Here is an 18781-nt window from a genome sequence, read left to right as displayed (position 1 = left end):
AACCCTGAGTGCTCATTGGAAGACAGATACTGAAGCTCAAATATTTTGGCCACCTAATGCGAAGAGAAAACTCCCTGGAAAAGGCCCTGATGCTGGGAAAGATTGAAGGCAAAAGGAGCATGGGACGGCAGAGGATGAGATGGCTAGATAGCATCACCAATACAATGCATATGGACTTGAGCACACTCCAGGAGAGAGTGCAGGGAAGGCCTGGCATGCTATGGTCCATGGGGTCACGAAGAGTCGGACACGACTTAACGACTGAACAACAACCTCCAGCTGCTAAACCTTGTTCTGCTTCCACAAAGGCCAGAGCACTGAATCCAGCCCCGTAACATAAACGACAAAGATATAGTAAGTGGTGTCAGATGCAGCTTCAAATGTGATGATTCTCTGCAGCCAGGTGAACCCAGGATTGCTTTTCTGTTTGACCAGCAGTGTTTCCACATGGAGACCTTTCACAATGAAGTTGCAAAGGCTGCGTGGGCAGCTCCAGGTTGACATGAAAGTTGTCAGACATGAAAAAGAAGCACCGCAAACAAGACGCAGATGTGACTTCAGATGCAGCTGGCTACACTGAGCCATCACATCTAAAACTGCTGTTTGAAGCATCAGAAGTTAGGTATTAGTTCATGGTTAAGTCAAAATTATTTGGTCTACGCAACAATGCATGCACATCCTGTGGATGTTTAGATAGAAAAAAGTCATACAACTCCCAGCATTCCCCAGCCAGCATAAGTGGAAGACAGTATCATCTGGCTAAACATGCATAGGATTGTACCCTAAGTGTCGTATGTTTGTCTTAAGGACAAGAAGGACATCATAGTCCAAGGCTGACATTGAAGATTCTTACACACATACATAGGGTGCTTCCAGATGGACAGCTTCTAGCTATCAATCGAAAGGCATTGTGCAGCTGTTCTGTCCTTTCTTCCTTAACAGATTTTATTTGTGATAAGAAAACGTGGGAGGTTACAAGAGGAGGACAATATTATCTGGACCCCCCATAAAATTCCATGAATAAGGCAGGGCAATTACTCAACAAAACCTTTATCTGGAAGCTTTTACTAGCAAGTCAACACTGGTTCAGCTGTCAGTCTTTCCTTCATTAGTCTGAACTGCACGTATATTTATATACTTATGCCTTTACTTAAAAAAAAAATGCAAACGCTTTAAAAACAATTGCCAAACTACTGCAAGAACGGGGTATGTGTGTACTGGTGATATATCATGCACTAGCCAATAAGTACTCTTCACAGTCAGCTTTACCTTGGTTCATAGAGAAAATATTTTCAGAGCTCACCCTGGAACAGGAAAATGTTTGTATTGAATCAGGCAAGGGTGCTTTCAGACTGCCCTCACTGCTCCTACAACGTTGCATCTGTCTTCACCCTCAGTTCCTTAGGTCTACCCAAGCATAAGACGAAGCAGCTGACCTTGAATCTTTCCTTTATTCCAAGTGGTCAGATCTACATGGGCAAAATGATGGATAGTCAAATAGCAATCAGATGCTCTGTAGGAAGCAATCTCCAAGAACAGGTACATCTTGGAGAAAGAGCAGACAATGGATTGCTTAGGGGAGGACTAGGTAATTCCAGAACGAAATAATTGATTTATACTTTGAAGAAAACAATATAAAAAACAACAATAAGGACAGGGTTTCTGTAAGCATCCTTGCTTCTGCCAGTGGTATCAAGTTCACAAAACCAAAGCCTTACTAACTAGACACACACAACCCACACCACCTAATACAGGAATATGCCAACTCTGTCGCAATTCAACGATCACAACCCTTAACTTAAAAATGAGGCGCAGGATGTGCCATCACACAGCCCTAGGCCTGATGCACTGGAGTGAAAGGCCAATCTATCAAGAGCTGCAGGAGCAACATTTGGAGCGGACCAGCTTCTTCAGCAACATAGGGAGATGAGGATGTTGCTGGGCACATTCTTTGCCCCGCTTAGTTCTGGGAGCTGATGGAACATGTTCAGTTCAGAATGGATAGCCTCCTAAGGCACAATGGCACATCATTAAGTTTGGAGTCTGCATGCTCTTGGATCCAGTCTCCAAGATCCATGTGCCTAGAGGGCAGATTGGGAGAGATCAACCTACAATGGTCTCCAATCTGTTGTGTTGCACCAGTCCAGCCATGGCTGTCAAGGAATAGTATCTGCTCCCTGCTTTTGAGATAGGATTATCTTTGGGGGAAAGACTGCATTTTCAAGGAATGGCACTTCCATTTCTGGGTGTGCGCTATGGGGCCCAACTGGGGGCATGGGCAGTTGCTCTGCTGGAATTCCTCCTAGGAAGTGGCGCTTACCTCATCACTGGTTTTGAGGTTACCCTGGGCTTCGTGCACACTCACCTCAGTGACATTTTCATCAAAGAGGCAGGAAGCTGTGTGGGTGGCAGCTTGTGTTGCACCCATCCCACTGGTAGAGGACTGAGCAGAGTTGGGGTTGTTGTTTTTTCATAAAGCATCCTCTTCCTGGACCCATTGGCTGGCTCTGGGGATTTCTATAGCAGTCTAAGCAGGGTTGGCTCTTAGCAGGCTCCATATGGCCACTGATTGTAATTGGCGTATACCAGGGGTCCCCAACCTTTTGGGGTCAGTGGACACATTTGGAATTTTAAGAGATTGCCAAGGGCCTTATACCATACTGAGGTCCCACTGACAGTTAACCCACCTGTGAGCTTTAGGATTATTAACATGAAGCTGTGTGAGAGAGTGGAACTGAGCACTCCTCATTCCACCTCCATGCTTGGAGTGCTCATCTAGTGCAAGGCTGGGTGTCTGACTGAAGCCTTTTAAAAATTCATTTTCTTCGAGAGGGGAAGCATGTGAATGCATGTGCACACCACTCCCCAGAATACAAACAACCACCCCCCACAAAGCCTCAAGCCACACTTCCCTCCTTTGCTCTATGCCTCTCAGACAGAAAACAAGTGGGCGGGGAGATCAGTCAGTATTTCCCCAACATTGGCGCCCAAGCGCCCTCTCCCTCTGAGCAGAGCCCAGCCAGCTCCTTGGTATACACCTGAGCTGAGGGCAATGAAGCAAGAGGGGAGACAGCTAGAACAGAGGTGGAGGAAACTCATGCCAAGTCTGATCGAACACAGGTCAGAGCTCATTATTAAGCCTACTCTGTGGTGGTGAGAATGGCAAAGACAGATTTTTTTTCCACCACCATTGCATCTTCTCAGTGTCGTGCAGTGGAGCTTTTCCAAGTGGTTCATGGCCTGCTATAATCTGGGCCAGGGAGAGTAATGGTGGAACCCTCAGTAGCACACTGTGATGAGTTTGCACAACGCTTTGAAGACACAAGGCATCTCTACACCAGGCTAAAATCCTGCATTTAAAACAGGGCTTTCTGCTTCCGTTTGAAATGCGGAATCACAATGACTCCCTTTTTCATGTGCTTCCTTGTCCCCCACCCCTTCCCCCCTCCTTCTCCCCCGTATCTGAGTCTTCCATTATCTGTCATTGATCTCGCTCCTCTTCTTGCCGCTTTTCCTCTTTTCAGGGAGGAAACTGAAACAGAACACAACGGGGTAATTTGATAGCTCGTTATCTGCGATCTATATTTAAAAACGGAACAAAGGGCATTTAGTGCAGGAGATGCCTTGGAGGGTCATGGCATCATGTAAAGAGCCCACAAACTTCCGTGAAGGACCAATCTCAGTCGCAGGATAAAAGCCTGGTATGAAGGAGCCCAAAGTCACTCAAATTCATCATGAATTGGACACCACAATTAATGCAGTTCCATTAGTAGAGGCATCCAGAGCACCATCTGGTCCAGTTCTATTGGATGAGTTGCAGTTATTGAGGCCCGAAGATGCGGACAAGGTGCTTGGCCAGTCTGGTCAACCACCTGTGCGCTTGACCCTTCATGGCTTATCACATCAAACAAGGAGGGGATATCTGGCTGGGTCCAGGAGGCTGTAAATTCCTCCTTGACGGAGGGAGTGGTGCCAGCCTCTTTAAAACAGGCAGTAATTAGGCCACTCCTGGAAAAGCCTGACCTGGACCTGGACAATGTTAACCACTATAGGCTGGTAGTCAACATCCCCTTCCTGGGCAAGGTGTTTTGAAAGGATGGTTGCAGGACTACTCCAGGCACTCTTGAATGAAAATTATCATTTTGATTATCTAGATCCATTTCAATCAAGCTTCAGGCCTGGTTTTGGAATGGAAACTGCCTTGGTCACCCTGTGGGATGACCTTTGCCAGGAGAGGGACAGGGGGAGTGCGACCCTGTTGATTCTCTTGGACCTCTCAGCGGCTTTTGATACCATCAACCATGGTATCCTTCTGGATAGGTTGTCTGGGCTGGGAGTTGGAGGCACTGCACTGCAGTGGTTCCGATCCTACTTGGATGGCTAATTCAAAGTGCTGGTGTTAACATTCAAAGCCCTAAAGGGCTTGGGGCCAGGTTATCTGAAGGATCATTTCCTCCCATACGTACCTGCCCGAACCCTACGATCATCTTCAGCAACCTTCTCCAGGAGCCCCTGCCAAAAGAAGTGAGGCGGGTGGCTACCAAGAAGAGGGCCTTTTCTGCTGTGGCACCCTGGCTGTGGAATGAACTTCTCAGGGAGGCTCACCTGGTGCCTACATGTTGCTCTTCCCGGTGCCAGGTGAAGACCATTCTCCCCGCCCCCCCACCCCAGGCATTTTAGTCTTTTAGCGCTGTTGTTTTAAATCTGTTATTGTATTTTAAATCTCTGCATTGCTGCTTTTATTTTGGTTTGTGCTTTTATAGTGTAGTTTTAAACTTTTACGTTTTATATTGTACTTTATGATGTGTTTTGTGGTTTTAATTGTTGTGAACTGCCCAGAGAGCTTTTGCTATTGGGTGGTATAGAAATGTAAGAAATAAAATATTGGATTCCTTTTATCTCATAACTCTAGTACCTGATCACCTCTTAAGGGTGTGTTCCCGCATACAATTATATCAGTTGATTTCTCATCATTTGGGCCTAGTCTACAAATGCACCAGTGGTAATGAGGTGGAAGACTTCTGAAGTGATTGGAATGATACAGTCCATTTTCATTGCCAGGGGAGCATATGTTACCATGCTCCCCTATAGTTAAAATAACCTGCTCTGCAGTCTGAAAAGTGGCATAGCAGGGTGAGAGCTAAGATGAAACGTTTCTCCCTGATGGACTGTTCTGTTTGTTTGTTTGCTTGCAGGACATTTGGTACATGGGGGAGCAATCTCAAATGTCACCCCCTCCACCTGTCATCTGAGGTGGTACAATCCACCATACCACTTAAGAATTCTATCACCTCATTCTGTTGTGTGGGTAAAATGGGGACTTTGCTGCACAGTAGCCTTCCCCAACTTGGTGCCCTCCAGCTTGTTGGACACAGAGCATCAGTCACAGAGCACAATTCAGGAGACAAGGTACATGGCAGAGGCTGGATGGGCTACGTTGTTCCAACACTGGCTGGGTTTCCAGGGAAGGCTTTTAAGCACAAAGCCAGCCACACCCCACCCAGAGCTCAGCTGTAGCAATCAGAGCTCCCTTCCCAGAGCCTACTCCTGAGGAGTCCCTTTCTCCTAAGGAGACCTTTTCTGGAGGCAAGCACTCCTTAAGACAGGAGCCTTGCTAGCCTGTCACTTGAGGCAATGACGCTTCCAGGGTTCAGGGTGTGGTTCAGCCTCTGCTTCAGAGGCAGAGTCCCTTTCTCCTGACAAGGTTAGTGGAAATTCCCTAACAATCATGGCTTCTCATTACGTGTGAATAGGGCCCCTGTTTTGCTTCTGTGCTCACGCAGATGATTAAACTGGTCTATATGGTACTCTTCCACTTATCCCAGAGACCATCAGTTGTATATATTTGTCTTATGGGCTTTACCTTGGGGTTCTAGCCCAGTTGTTACGTATCAAATGTTGGCATACCAAGGCCTGTAAATATTTGTTTTATATCCTCCTATTTTTTTCATTCTGCCATTGCATGAGCTATGATTCTCTTCTCCACTTCTTTTCCCCAGAAACTCGGAGGTTGCGTTTGATGGATGGAGGAAGCAACTGTTCTGGCAGGGTGGAGATTGAATACAATGGTGCTTGGGGTACTGTGTGTGATGACAACTGGGACCTGGCTGATGCTGGAGTTGTGTGCCAGCAACTAAGTTGTGGTTGGGCCCTTCAGGCTCTGAATGCCTCTCATTTCCAGAAGGGGACTGGCCCCATCCATTTGGATGAAGTTCAGTGTTCAGGGAATGAGTCTCATTTATGGGACTGTCCATCAGAGAAGAACCAGGACTGTGGACACAAGGAAGATGCTGGTGTAATATGTTCAGGTCTGTTTGATGGAGCACAGCGCTCTCTCTTGCTCTGTGTGTGTGTGTACTGCAACCTTCCCTAACCTGGTGCCCTAGACATTGTAGTTCAAAACATCTGGAGGGGACCCTTTGAGGAAGGCTAGTCTACTGGTAGTGGTACATTCTAATCCAGGGATGGCCAAGTTCCTAAACCTGGGAGGATAAACTCTTGCTGGCCAATGACCAGTAATAGCCAGACTTTCAGCCTATTACCATGTTAATTCTTGGGGGTCCCACCAAATTTGAGAGTAGGAGTGGATAAGAAATCCATTTGGTCCAAATTTTTATACAAACATGCCCAGTTCACACACACACACAAACTTATATGCAAACTGGAATGCACTTATGCACCGAAATCTGCACTTTTCAGAATTTTGCAATGCAATTTGCAACTAAAAAAAATGCACACAAAAATGTGTACATTAAGGAAGAGCGTGTACAAAAATGAATATATTAGGGGAAAGGATACACAAAAGCACATTCTGTTAGGGTAAAACCGCTTGCAAAAAGTGCATATGCTGGAAAAGTACATACCAAAATGCATACATTAGAAGAAACCACATGGCAATGTGTGTGAATTTTCATGCAGATGTTTTTGGCTGCATTTGCAAACTGATGCAGAAATGGCCCGAAACAAACCTATGACTGGGGAAAATGAGAAACTGAGCAAAACTGAAATTGACAGATTCACCTGTCTCCCCTACCTGAGAGTACAGGAGGGGGAAATCAGGATAGGGCAGAAGTTACTTGGCTTTCTTGTCTGGATTGCTTCAGTGAGGGCAGAGGTGCAATGCTTTCATCCCCTCCCTTTCAAGACTGGCAGCTCATCTGTACATATAGAGTAGAGGATGATGTGATCCAAGACGAAGCTGAGGTATTCCCCCTCATGGAAGTAGGTCAGAAGAAGGAGCCAATACCCTTCCAATCTTGCATTCTCCTCCTCTGTACTACAAGCCTAGTAGAGCAGCCAAGAGTTGGTACAGAAAGCAACTGCAGATAGCAGATCCTATAACTATGTTGTTCTCCTGATGTTGACTGCATGTGGACAGCTGCTCTTATCTACGTGCCCAGCGCAGATATTTTCTGACAGTGGTGTGCTAGAAGCACATCCCTTCTCTTGTGCAGGGCTAAGTAAAGGGAAGCAGAAAAAATAAACTTCTCTTAACATATATTTCAGTCACAGCACAGTACCAGCTCAAGAGAAATGTCAGTTCCCCAGAGGGCTCAGGGTTGTTGTAACGAATATAAGCACTTTATCTGGGATGAATAATAACCTCAGGAGGGCCTCTTTTATATCTGTTTTAGTCATTATTTGTGAAATAAACATTATGTCTCTAAAGGCCCCAGAGCCAGGCAAGTAGTGCTAGTATTTTTATATTTGTATGTTCTGAATGTTTCTCATGTGTCTCACTTGAAAAACATAATGTGACTCTTCCTAATGCCTTGCCTGCGAACTAAGGAGTCATCATTCAACAAGAGCGGGGAGAGTTTACACTGTCCCATGCTTACTGTAGAATCTTCTCTTGAAATGTTACCCACTAAGCCCATTATCATAAGTTATGCTAGGAACACATAACCTGTAGGCTGTTTTTTTACACATGATACTAAAAGTGCCATTAGACAGTTTCACACCTGAATGGAAGTGTCAAAATGCTACCCCCGGTACTCTGGATTGGAGCTCCTTTTTAAATGACATAAGGCAATGGAGGCAGGGAAACATGCATCTCCTTTGGAATCTGTTGCCTGAACAGTCTGATTTATGTTGCTTCATAGTAAGGCTGGCCCTGCTTTGAGCCTCAATTTATTTTTGTGCATATCTGAACATAATTAATGTGGGAATGGAAACAGAAGAAACCCATTTTTAAACCCAATGTACATCCTACCACTAAAGCTTTTACATTTGCATACCCTTAGCCTCAGGTTCATCACTTCCTTTTTTCAACAGCTTTTAAAATGAATATCAGATATATTAACATACATTTTAACAGAAATAAATATAAATGTTTAAATATACAGCAGACTGTACATTTTATAGCACTGAAACAAAAACATAAGGATGGTTGGATGTTATGAAATTTTTCATTCCAAAAATGAATACACAGCAACTCTTTTATCTATAAGCTTATCGGTTTGTGAGTTATGTTGTCCTCTTATCAAGTTTTATGAAGAAAGCTATTTTCCCTTCTTCTTTTTTATCCAGTCAACAGTTTGGAAGGATTCTGGAGGTTTCCAATGATGAACGAGGCATATCCTTGCTGCAATTAGCAGGCTTAATATCAGTTGTAAATCTTCTGATTGTATTTCTTCTTTTACATAACAGGACTACTTTGTGTTCTGGAGATAAATAGTATGCTGTCATGTGTTGGATTAGGGTAACATTTTCATTCCAGCATTGTCTAATGTTTGGACACATCCAAAAAACATGTAAAAGATTCCTTTGGAATACTGGCATCTTGGTACACTCCAGATGTGTTGGACTCCCAACTCCCAGATGTGTTGGGACTACAACGAGGTTGGAAAAGGCTGCCATAGTACATCACTTCTGAATGTTATGATATAGATAGAAGAAAACAGAAGAAGTTTTAACTTATATTCTGATCGATGTGGCTGTCCTATTCAATTTTCAGATGCTTGAAATTGGTCTACTACAGTTCATAGCATCACATGTGAATATAGATAGATAGCTCTAGCCTGCGAGACACTGAAGTCCTCAGTTCATAGATCCTGATGTCTAGACACAGTTCATAGATCCTGATGTCTAGTGGCATATCTCAGAAAGTGACGTAAGAAGGCCGGCACTTCCCTAGCCTTTTCCCCTGTGCTGACTCTGCCTCCTTTCCTCTCCCACCACCTACACAGAGCACCAGGAGTGGCGGCTGTCAGGCGGACTAGATACTTGTGCAGGCCGAGTGGAGGTCTATTACAAGGGCATCTGGAACACAGTATGTGATGGTAACTGGTACCAGGACGAAGCTGATGTGCTCTGCCATTCCTTGGGCTGCAGTGACAAGGCCTTAACCCCAAGGGTGCCTTTCAACCACACCCTGATGGGCAAGATGTATTATCAGTGTGCTGGAACTGAAGACTCACTCGCCAACTGTTTCTGGCGCTACAACAAAGCTACTCTCTGTGACCAATTCGGAGCTGCTGGCGTGATATGTAATGGTAATTGGTACCTTGGCCTTTATCAATGTGTGTTGCACTTAAAGCCCTATTCAGCTATTCTTCGTTGGGGCAGAATAAACATGCGAGGGCAAACAGCGAGGATGATCACTCCGTACCACCACTGTCCGCTACCATCCATTGCCATTCTCATCACCCTCCATGTGTTGAGGGCAAACTTCTGCAGTGGGTACCCTTTTGTGTCTGTGGAGGAAGCTCCCTGCACAATGTAGAACACTGGTTTTCTATAGTTCTACATTGTGCAGGAAGTCTCCATGGATACAAAGGGCATTTCTACACCAGCCTAAAATCCTGCATTTAAAACAGGACTTTCTGCTTCCGTTTTAAATGCAGAATCACAACTTACTCCCTTTACACATGCTTCCTCTCCCCCTCTCTTCTCCCTGTATCTGAGTCTTCCATTCTCTTTCATTGATCTCGCTCCTCTTCTTGCAGTTTTCCCTCTTTTCACAGAGGAAACTGAAGCAGAGCACAGTGGGGTAATTTGATAGCTCATTATCTGTGATCTATTTAACAACGGAACAAAGGGCATTTAGTGCAGGAGGGTCACGGCGTCATGTAAAGAGCCTGCAAACTTCTGTGAAGGAGCAATCTCAATCGCAGGATAAAAGCTCCATATGATGAAGCCCAAAAGGTGCCCCACTGCAGAAGTTCACCCTCAAAACATGCAGGACAATAAGAATGGCAGGGGGGGGGTGGGGTGGAGTTAGCATGTTCAACCTCGCTGTCCCCCCTCACTTGTTCATTCTACTCCGAACAAGAACACCTGAAAAGGGTTTATATGTTCTCTTTCCCTCTCTCTCTCTCTCTCTCTCTCTCTCTGGTATGGATATCAGCCACAGAGGTAGATAACAGGGGGCAGGGCAGGGGAGAGAATATACTTTGTTTACTTGCATTCCCCATCTTTGTCTGTTTAGGGTTTTCCTACCACCCTTCAAAGATCAAGGGCATGGAATGTCTGCATTGCTGCCATGTCAAATGTTAATCTCCATTTAATACATACATCTCATCTATGTGCTGGTGAAGCTGAGAGCTTCCATGCTTAAAAGCATTCCAACTTGAAGACAGGCCAGATTTAATTGCATCTTAAACCTAGAATTCTGCCATGTGCAGGCAGAACCAATCATGTTCATGGGCCATGTTATCTGTTCCCCCGCTAACTTTGTCTATCGCTTCTACAAAAAGTGCTCCCAGGAGGCAGTTTACAGGTGGGGCCCGCAGTTGGTTCATGTTTACTTCTGTCATCTTTCTTGGACAAATGCTCAATTATTGTTAAACATTCTTTTTAAAAGGTCAGTTTAGAACAGTGACCAGACAACCCCCACCCCCTGCACGCACGTGCGCACACACACACACACACACACACACACACTATTCTCAGGCAGTTGGCTTGTCCTAGCATAGCCCAATATGTGATGGCAAAACGAAAATGCACATCGAGTACAGGAGCTGGGAAAGGAGCAGGTAATCAAAGGCGAATATTCTGTAGACATTGTAAAGCAAAACCGTAAAAAATATAACCAGGACAATCTGTAGTGTAGCCAGACTGTATATTCCTAAATGCACATGTTACAACAGCTGGACAATATGCTCATGATCAAGATAAATGGAAAATCATACAGGGGAAGTAAGTAAAGAGCCATCAAGACTCTAGTCTCCTGGCCTTTTCAGGAAAGAGTGGGTAGGCTTGCATGGCTTGTGTCCTTCCTCCAAATGAAATAAGAGGCCACTTCTAGATTGGGCTAGAACAATAAACTCACGAAGTTGGAAGGGACCTTGGCAGTAATTTAGTCCAACTGCCTGCTCAATGCAGGATCCGCAGTGCCAGTGTTGGGATGTTACTACAGCATCCCTGACAGATAGCCCTCCAGACTCTGCTTAAATAACTCCAGAGAAGGAGAGCCCAACCTCCCGAGGCAGTCGGTTCCACAGTCATACAGCTCCTACCATTAGGACATTTCTCCTAATGTTTAGCTGGAATCTACTCCCTGTAATGTCCACCAAATGATTCTAGTTCTGTCCTCTGGAGCAACGAAGAACAAGTCTACTCCATCTTCTGTAAGACAGCTCTTCAGATATTTGAAGACTGTTATCATGTCTCCCCTTAATCTTCTCTTCTCCAGGCTAAATATACCCAGTTCTTTCATAGGACTTGGTTTCCAGACCCCTTACTGTCCTAGTCACCTTCCTCTAGACATGCTCCAATTTATCAATGTCCTTCTGAAAATGTAGCGCCAAGAATTGGTCACAGGGTCTCTTCACACCTGGCATTTTATCCCATTACAAACTGGTCATTTTGATTCCGGATCCTTTCCAGGATTTAGACTGGCCCTGTATACAGGCATCTCTCATAGCGCGTCCCTCTGCTCTACACCTTTTCATGGCTGGGTGGAGCTGCATGGAACAATCAGGACAGAAGGGGGCTGCTGGCCCCTTGCCCCCTCCCCTCCACTGATGCTTCCTTTAACATGATCGATGGCTCCACCTGTCCCTCCACTCCTCCGCAGCAGGAGGGAAGTCGGAAGCCCTTCTAGTGACTGGGATAGGGGGCTATGGGAACTGGTCCCCGGCCCCCCTCCTTCCTCTGTCTTTCTGGTGAGGGAAGGAGAGTCTCCTCGGTGGCTTATCCTGACTGCTGCAATAGCAGCTGACGAGGTTACTGGCGCTGGTAGTCCCAGTGAAGTCAATGGGAGGGGGAGGTTCCAAGTAAATGCATTGAAGGGAATAGGAGACCTTAGGACTGTTACTCTAAGTAGACTTACAATGCAGTCCTATGCATGCCTACTCAGAAGCAAGCCACACAGATTTCAGTGGCTTACTGTAAAGCCACTTACTCCCAGGAAAGGAAAGGATCAGGAGTATTTATGAAGCCACAGCCTGAGTTCCACTTCACAATACGATCTACAGGTCAATTCAGCAAAATTCCATCTTTTAATGTAGATTTTCTTCCTGTTACAATTAGAACTGACACTGGCCTCTAAACAGTTTGAGGATTGTAGCAGTAAAGCACAAGGTTTGTGGAGAAAGGGAAAACGTCCCCGTGCCCTTAAAAAACCAAAAAGCCTTACAGCAAATGAGTTTACTCAGAAGTAAGCATTGCTCTGTTCAGGGTGATCTCGGAGAAGCATTTGGAATGGTTAACCACTTTACAGTTCAACCGCCCACCCCATAGTGGAATGGGAGAGAGGCAGAAACGGTCACTGGAAGCATGGTGAGTGACCTGCCCCCCCACCAATTTGTTGTCATGACAATATTATTCAACACAGGCCAGCAACACCCCCTAGCACATGCCCACACAAAGCGGGACAAAGCACTAAAGGGGAAATACACAGGGAGGAAATGGCGATTTCAATCACAAGCACAGAAGATGCCGGTTTTCCCCGTTCTCAGATAACACGGGAAGAGGGAGGGGAAGTTGTGAAATAGTAGCAGGAGAGCAGCTGCATCGTTTAAAGCTCCTGGGAAAACTAGTGATTAAAGAAGAACGATCATGTTAAAAATCCAAGGTGTGAAGGTGGCCACGGTACTCCAGATGCAGCCTGTCCAGCACAGAATAGAGCAGAGCTATTACTTTCCATGATCCTCACACTAACTATGCTTCTGTTAATGCAGCCTAAGATTGCATTAGCCTTTTTAGCAGCCATATCACATCGCTGGCTCTTGTTCAACTTGTGATCCACTAAGACACCTAGATACATTTTACATGTATTGCTGTCAAGCCAGGTCTTCCACCATCTTATACCTGTGCCTTTGATTTTTTTTTGTACCTAAATACACCTGAATGTCATCTTGTTGGGTTTGTTCCAGTGTTGCGGCCTGTCAGGATCATTTTGAATGCTGTCTTCTACAGTGTTAGCTATCCCAGTTTTGTGTCATCTGCAGATCTGATAAGCTTCCCCTCATCCAATTCATTTAGGGTACAATCCTATGCCTGTTTAGACAGAAAAAAGTTCTATAACTCCCTGCATTCCCCAGCCAGCATGTAGGACTTTTTTCTGTCTAAACAGGCATAGGGTTGTGCCCTTATAAAAGCACTGAACTGCACAAGGTGTACGATACAGTACTGTGGCCCTCCACAACTCACTTCTCTCCAGGCTGATGCAGAGCTGTTACTGTGCATTCATTGGGAGCAGCTGTTCAACCAGCTGTGGACCCATCTAACAGTAGTATTGTCTAGCCCACATTTAGATAGACTGGAAAAGGAAAGAGGAACAACAAGAAAATAAAGGCTGTAGGGGAGAGATTTGAGTGGATGGAGACTAAGCAGGGGGCAAGAAGCAAGGATTGAGCTAATAGACATGGGTACAGATGCCACCCCCTCTGGCTGCTTGCATGTAGCAGATTCTTTGTTGTTCTTTGCCACAGAAAGAGGAGTGTTGTTTTTTGGGTGGAATCCATGCCAACCCTTCCCTTCCCTTCTCATTGCAGATGGTAGCCACATGATCCAAGCAGGGGTTGCCTTCTGGTTTCCCTGCTGCAGCATGGATGTCATGCCATGACACTGTTTGGCTTCTCTAGAGGGGGTGGTTGAAATATCACTTGGCAACTGTCCCACCGCCACCATCTGGATATGCCCCGATTGGGTGGCATAGTAGCAAGACAGCTTGTTTGGAAGGTACAGAAGCTACCATCACAGCATCTATCATAGTCTAAGCCCCCCCCCCCCGGGGGGGGGGGTTCACTTGGCTCAGATTGGAAAGACTGTTTTGCTCCAAGTCTGTGAAGTGCTTTACCCCACATTGGTTCTTGCTGCTGATCCATATGGCTGATGGGTGCTGATGTGGAACCAGCACAGACTGTGTAGTTTGCATGGCTGTGACTCCCTGACTCCCTCAGCTGTGCTCAGGGAGGAGTACCTGGTTTTCCCTGGGACAATTCCAGTGCTCTCTGATGCGCATGACAACCTCATCCAGCCAAGATCATTGGACAATGCAGTCTGGACCAGCCCTCTATCTCCTCTTTCTTGCCCTAATACTGATGTGTTTCTCAGGTGCTGTTGGTTCTTCATTATTTTGTGCTTTTTCTGGATTTCAGGCTCACTGGGTTTGGGGGACCCTACAGATGCACCAGGGACAGTAAGAGCGGCTTCAGTCTCCCACCTCCCCAGTCCACGTAAGTGCAAGTCTCTGCTGCAGTGAGCTTGTTGCATGTTGCATCACTGAGAGCTGTGAGTCTTCGAATGGCAATGTCTCGATTGGACCTGCCCGTGTACTGCTCCCCACATCAGCAGTACAATGAGGAAGAAGCAGGATCCCCATCTGGCTGACAGATGACAACAGGATGGACACTTCCATAGGAACTATATTGCACTATTCTATGTTATTAATGCACAGGAGGACTTGCGGGTGGTGGTAAAACCTGTACCTGCCATTGGCTGATCAGCTCTGAGGTCACAGAGAGTGGAACTGGCAGAAGGGCCTTTGGCTTGTCACCATCTGAGTTGCTCTGTTCCTACGGGGTTCTTTGGCTGCCTTGGATTAAGTTCCTCTGAGTTGGTTGTAGATAGTGGGGCATGGCAAGCAGAAAGGTTTGGGAAAGGAGAGACAGAAGAGGCCTAGCAAAAGAAGGTGGCAAAAGCAGATGACCGTGGAACGCAGGGGCGGGGTCAGCAGAACTGGAAAAGGGGGTGCTCTAGAAGAATGACAGCAAGAGGCATAGGAACATAGGCAGCTGCCTTCTCTGACTCAGACCAGCAGTCCATAGAGCCCAATATTGTCGACACTGGCTGGCAGCAGTGCATCTCCAGGGTTTCAGGCGGGATTCTTTCCTAGCTCTCTTTGGAGAAGCCGAGGATTGAACCTGGGGCCTTCTGCATGCAAAGCTACGGCCCCTCCCTCTCAAACAAGGCTGGAAATTGGGGGCCATGAATAGACTGTTTGCACAGTTCCTGCTGCACAGAACCAGTGAGGTCGCACCCATTTTGCACCGGGACAGAGGGCTGAAACGTTTGCTTCAGCCAAGACACTCTTTTGGCGAATGCCAAAAGGAGGGAGGAACATAGTGAGAGAGGAGAAACACACGTGGCCAGCAGCTGCAGAGACGGGGAAAGCTGAAGCTCGCATGCTGATTTGAAATGACCAGCTGAATCTTTGGCTGCAGGCTTTTAGCAGTGTGCTAATGCAGTTAGCATTAACATGCACGCTCCGGGAGAGAGCGCAGGACAGGAAGGCCTGGCGTGCTGTGGTCCATGGGGTCACGAAGAGTCGGACGCGACTGAACGACTGAACAACAACAACAATGCAGTTAGCCAGGGAGCAGGCGGTTCTCCATAAACAGTTCATCCCATAGTTTTCTGTGTTGCACAGCAGTCTAGGACAGCTTGATCTGGCTTTCCACCTTTGTGCATGAAAGCCCCTTATGAGACCCTCCTGAGGGGCCTAATGAGGGCTTTCAGTTGCTTACAGAATCTTCTAAGCCAGGACCCAGGGTGCTTCCAGACAGATTCAAGCACTCCCAGTCAAAAGGTTCTGCAGTGCCATTCGCCTTTTCGTCCTTAACGCATTGTCTTTGGTAAGAAAATGACAGAAGAAGCAGTGAGCAAATACAGGGTGTGAGGAGTGATGCATGGAAGACGATTTTGTCTGGACCCCCATAAAATTCCACAATGACGCAGAGTGATTGAATAGCAAAAGCCTTGTCTGGAAGCGCCCTCATTGCTGAAGGAGGTTTCAGCAGGAGGCCCACTGCAACCTGGAGACAGACAAAAGTTTTTAAGAATCAGAAGTGGCTTCAGAGGGGCATCACTTCCCAATGCATTCACACATTCCCCCCCACACACACACACACTCCTACCTCTGATCAAACAGGTTTTTCTTGTTTTGACAAGGCAACAGAGGTATGAGTGTACAAGAACCATGTGCACAAACAATCCCTCTTTGAATTCCCCTTCGAGACTCTGAAAAATCTATTATCTTTCTCAAGCCTAAACACAGCAGCGACAGGCAGAGTTTGCATTGCATGTATGGTTGAGTATGCTGTCGCTGTCGTGAGAGTAGTGTTTGTTCCCAGTTTTTATACTACATGTATCTGATTAAATTGGTACAAATTTCCCTAGATAACCCAGAAAGGGCATGAATCCAAATGCATTTTTACAAGGCTCTTTTCTTCTCCCCACCTTCTCCCCACCTCTGCTCATGTTTCCATTTGCAGGTTCGACTAGACTTGAGAACGTTGATGTTAGACCATCCTACCAGACTCTGCAAATCCTCTCCATTGTCCTGGGACTCCTCCTTTTCTTGGCCATTCTGACTTTTATTATCACCATTTTGCTGAACAGGCGAAGGAAAAACAGTACCTTTGGTATGCTGGATATCACCAGCACCGTAGAGGGTCTATAAGAAATGTTATGAGACATTTGGTGGGATAGGTGTAGTATATTGCATGGGGGTGGGGGGGAGGCTACTATTGCAGCAGGGCTAAGCTATGGCTATGATTGAAACACCTTCCAGCTTCCCTTCTGGCAGAAATCAGAAAAACTGTAAAGTGTTCCTGCCATGGATTCACACAGCCACCAAGGAGATGTCATCAGCTGTCACCGTTTTTCAGTTTCTGCCACTTCCAGAAGCCTCCTCGATAACCAGGCTATAATGCAAATTGAAATCTGCAGAAGGAGAGTGCAGATAGATGTCAAGAATAAGGGCTGATTGACAATGAGGGCTAGAAGGTTCTCAGAGAAAAGTACGTAATTGAGCCACGATCTCTTGGGGCTCCTGGTGTTCCCCCCCCCCCCCGCCCCCGATATGTGCACTGGTAGATAGACTCATGTCGGAAGATACAGATATGCATCATTTATAGAAGGGTTTCGTGCACATCTCTTTCACTGGAAAGATGCAGTGTTCAGCCAACCAGTGTCTGACATTTCGCGACGTGTGTCTTTGCAGTAAAGCAGGCAAACATGGAACCCTAGTTAAGTAGCATGCGCACACTTTGCGGTGCCGTTTTTAAATGTGTACATGCAAAAGGTTTTATGTACACACAGCCGCAAGGCTGCGACCTCCTACCAGTTGCTGAGAATATATTTCACTGGTGCATAACAGCTGCACTGACTTCAGCTCTGTGTCCAGGCTGATGCTAAAGTATAGAGTCCTACACAGCTGGACACCAGGATTCCTGAAGGATCACCTCTCTCCATATGAGCCTTCCCCATGAACTCTGGACATTGTCAGAGAGACCACCCTCTGGGTGCCTCCATCATCTGAGAGAGGTGGGTGATGACTAGGGTGAGGGCCTTCTTGGTTGTGGTGCCCCATTTGCTGAATGCTCACCCTGGGGAATCTTGCCTGGTGCCTACTCTGTTGTCCTTTCTCATTTTTGTTTTCCCAAGTTTTAAATCTGTGATGGAAATGGTTTTTAATAGCTGCTCTTGCTTGCTGTTTATTTATATATTGTTTTATTGTGGTTGCTTTTTAAAATTTTACTTCGTAAGCTACCTTCAAAAGGGTTTTTACATTGAAAGGTGGGATAGAAAAAGATTTAAACAAATACATCTGTGATGCGTGCATGGAGGAAACATGAGTTTGCCATTGATGTGTCGTCTCTGGTTGCTGGAAGGATTGTAGGCATAGAAGGAGTCCATGTCCCCTTGCAGACAGTCTTACAGAATGGAACACCCATTTCTATTTGCAGATTGTGCCATTTCCTCTGCCTTGGTATCACCCCCTGTCCTGGTGAATCACAGTGTGCAGATCACAGCCCCTGGAGCGAGTAACGACTATAGGGTAATCCCCACAAGCCTCCCCAAAGAAGAAGGTATCAACACTATTGCTTGTTTGCCTCCGTTGCCTGGTTCTCCACTTACCCTTCCTTCCACGCACTTCTCTCTTTTTCTCTCTCCCCTTCCTGGCAACTCTCTCCACCTTTGATGGTTTAGGCCAGAATCTGTCAGACAATAATGCATAAATCTGTTCTTGATGGGCTGCTGACATCTGATCCCCAGCCAGAACGGGTGGAGTGGGAGGGAATTTAACCCATTTCTCCCCTGCTGTGATTTTGAGAAAAATCCCTCCTTTTAAATAGTATTTGATTTGGGGAGGGGGTTGGAATCCTGATAGTTATCAGCCGCCTCTACATCAGCTTATGCTATTTGCATTTTTTTTAAAACCTGCATGTTCAATGCAAGTACACATTTAACATCGTGGTTAGTTTGGCCCTAACACCTACCACAAATAGGGGAGGGACAAGGTTGCAGTAGAGTAGGAATTGGTGGTTGGAGCAGGGCCCTGGCACTTTTCAGAAATTATCCTGGAGGCTGACCAGTTTAGAATACAACA

General features: G+C 46.1%; 1 protein-coding gene across 2 annotated transcripts in view; it reads left to right on the top strand.

Annotated features, from left to right (window-relative positions):
• CD6 (CD6 molecule) overlaps positions 1-18781 on the top strand; it is a 59304-nt gene that overhangs the window by 32296 nt on the left and 8227 nt on the right. The window contains exons 1-6 of one of the 2 annotated variants that reach the window (XM_084859115.1): positions 5295-5409; positions 6000-6308; positions 9189-9494; positions 14547-14624; positions 16662-16811; positions 18138-18260. In XM_084859115.1, coding sequence (XP_084715241.1) covers positions 6020-6308; positions 9189-9494; positions 14547-14624; positions 16662-16811; positions 18138-18260 — 946 coding nt within the window. In that variant the 5' untranslated portion in view covers positions 5295-5409; positions 6000-6019. Of the gene's footprint in view, positions 1-5294; positions 5410-5999; positions 6309-9188; positions 9495-14546; positions 14625-16661; positions 16812-18137; positions 18261-18781 lie in introns of those variants that run through there. The other variant, XM_084859107.1, reaches the window with a different exon arrangement.

The sequence above is a fragment of the Heloderma suspectum genome, chromosome 1 (genome assembly GCF_057233095.1).
Source record: "Heloderma suspectum isolate Gila_16-S chromosome 1, 16-S_ref, whole genome shotgun sequence".
NCBI classification, from domain to species: domain Eukaryota; kingdom Metazoa; phylum Chordata; class Lepidosauria; order Squamata; family Helodermatidae; genus Heloderma; species Heloderma suspectum.
This window is presented reverse-complemented; position numbering and strand designations above follow the sequence as displayed.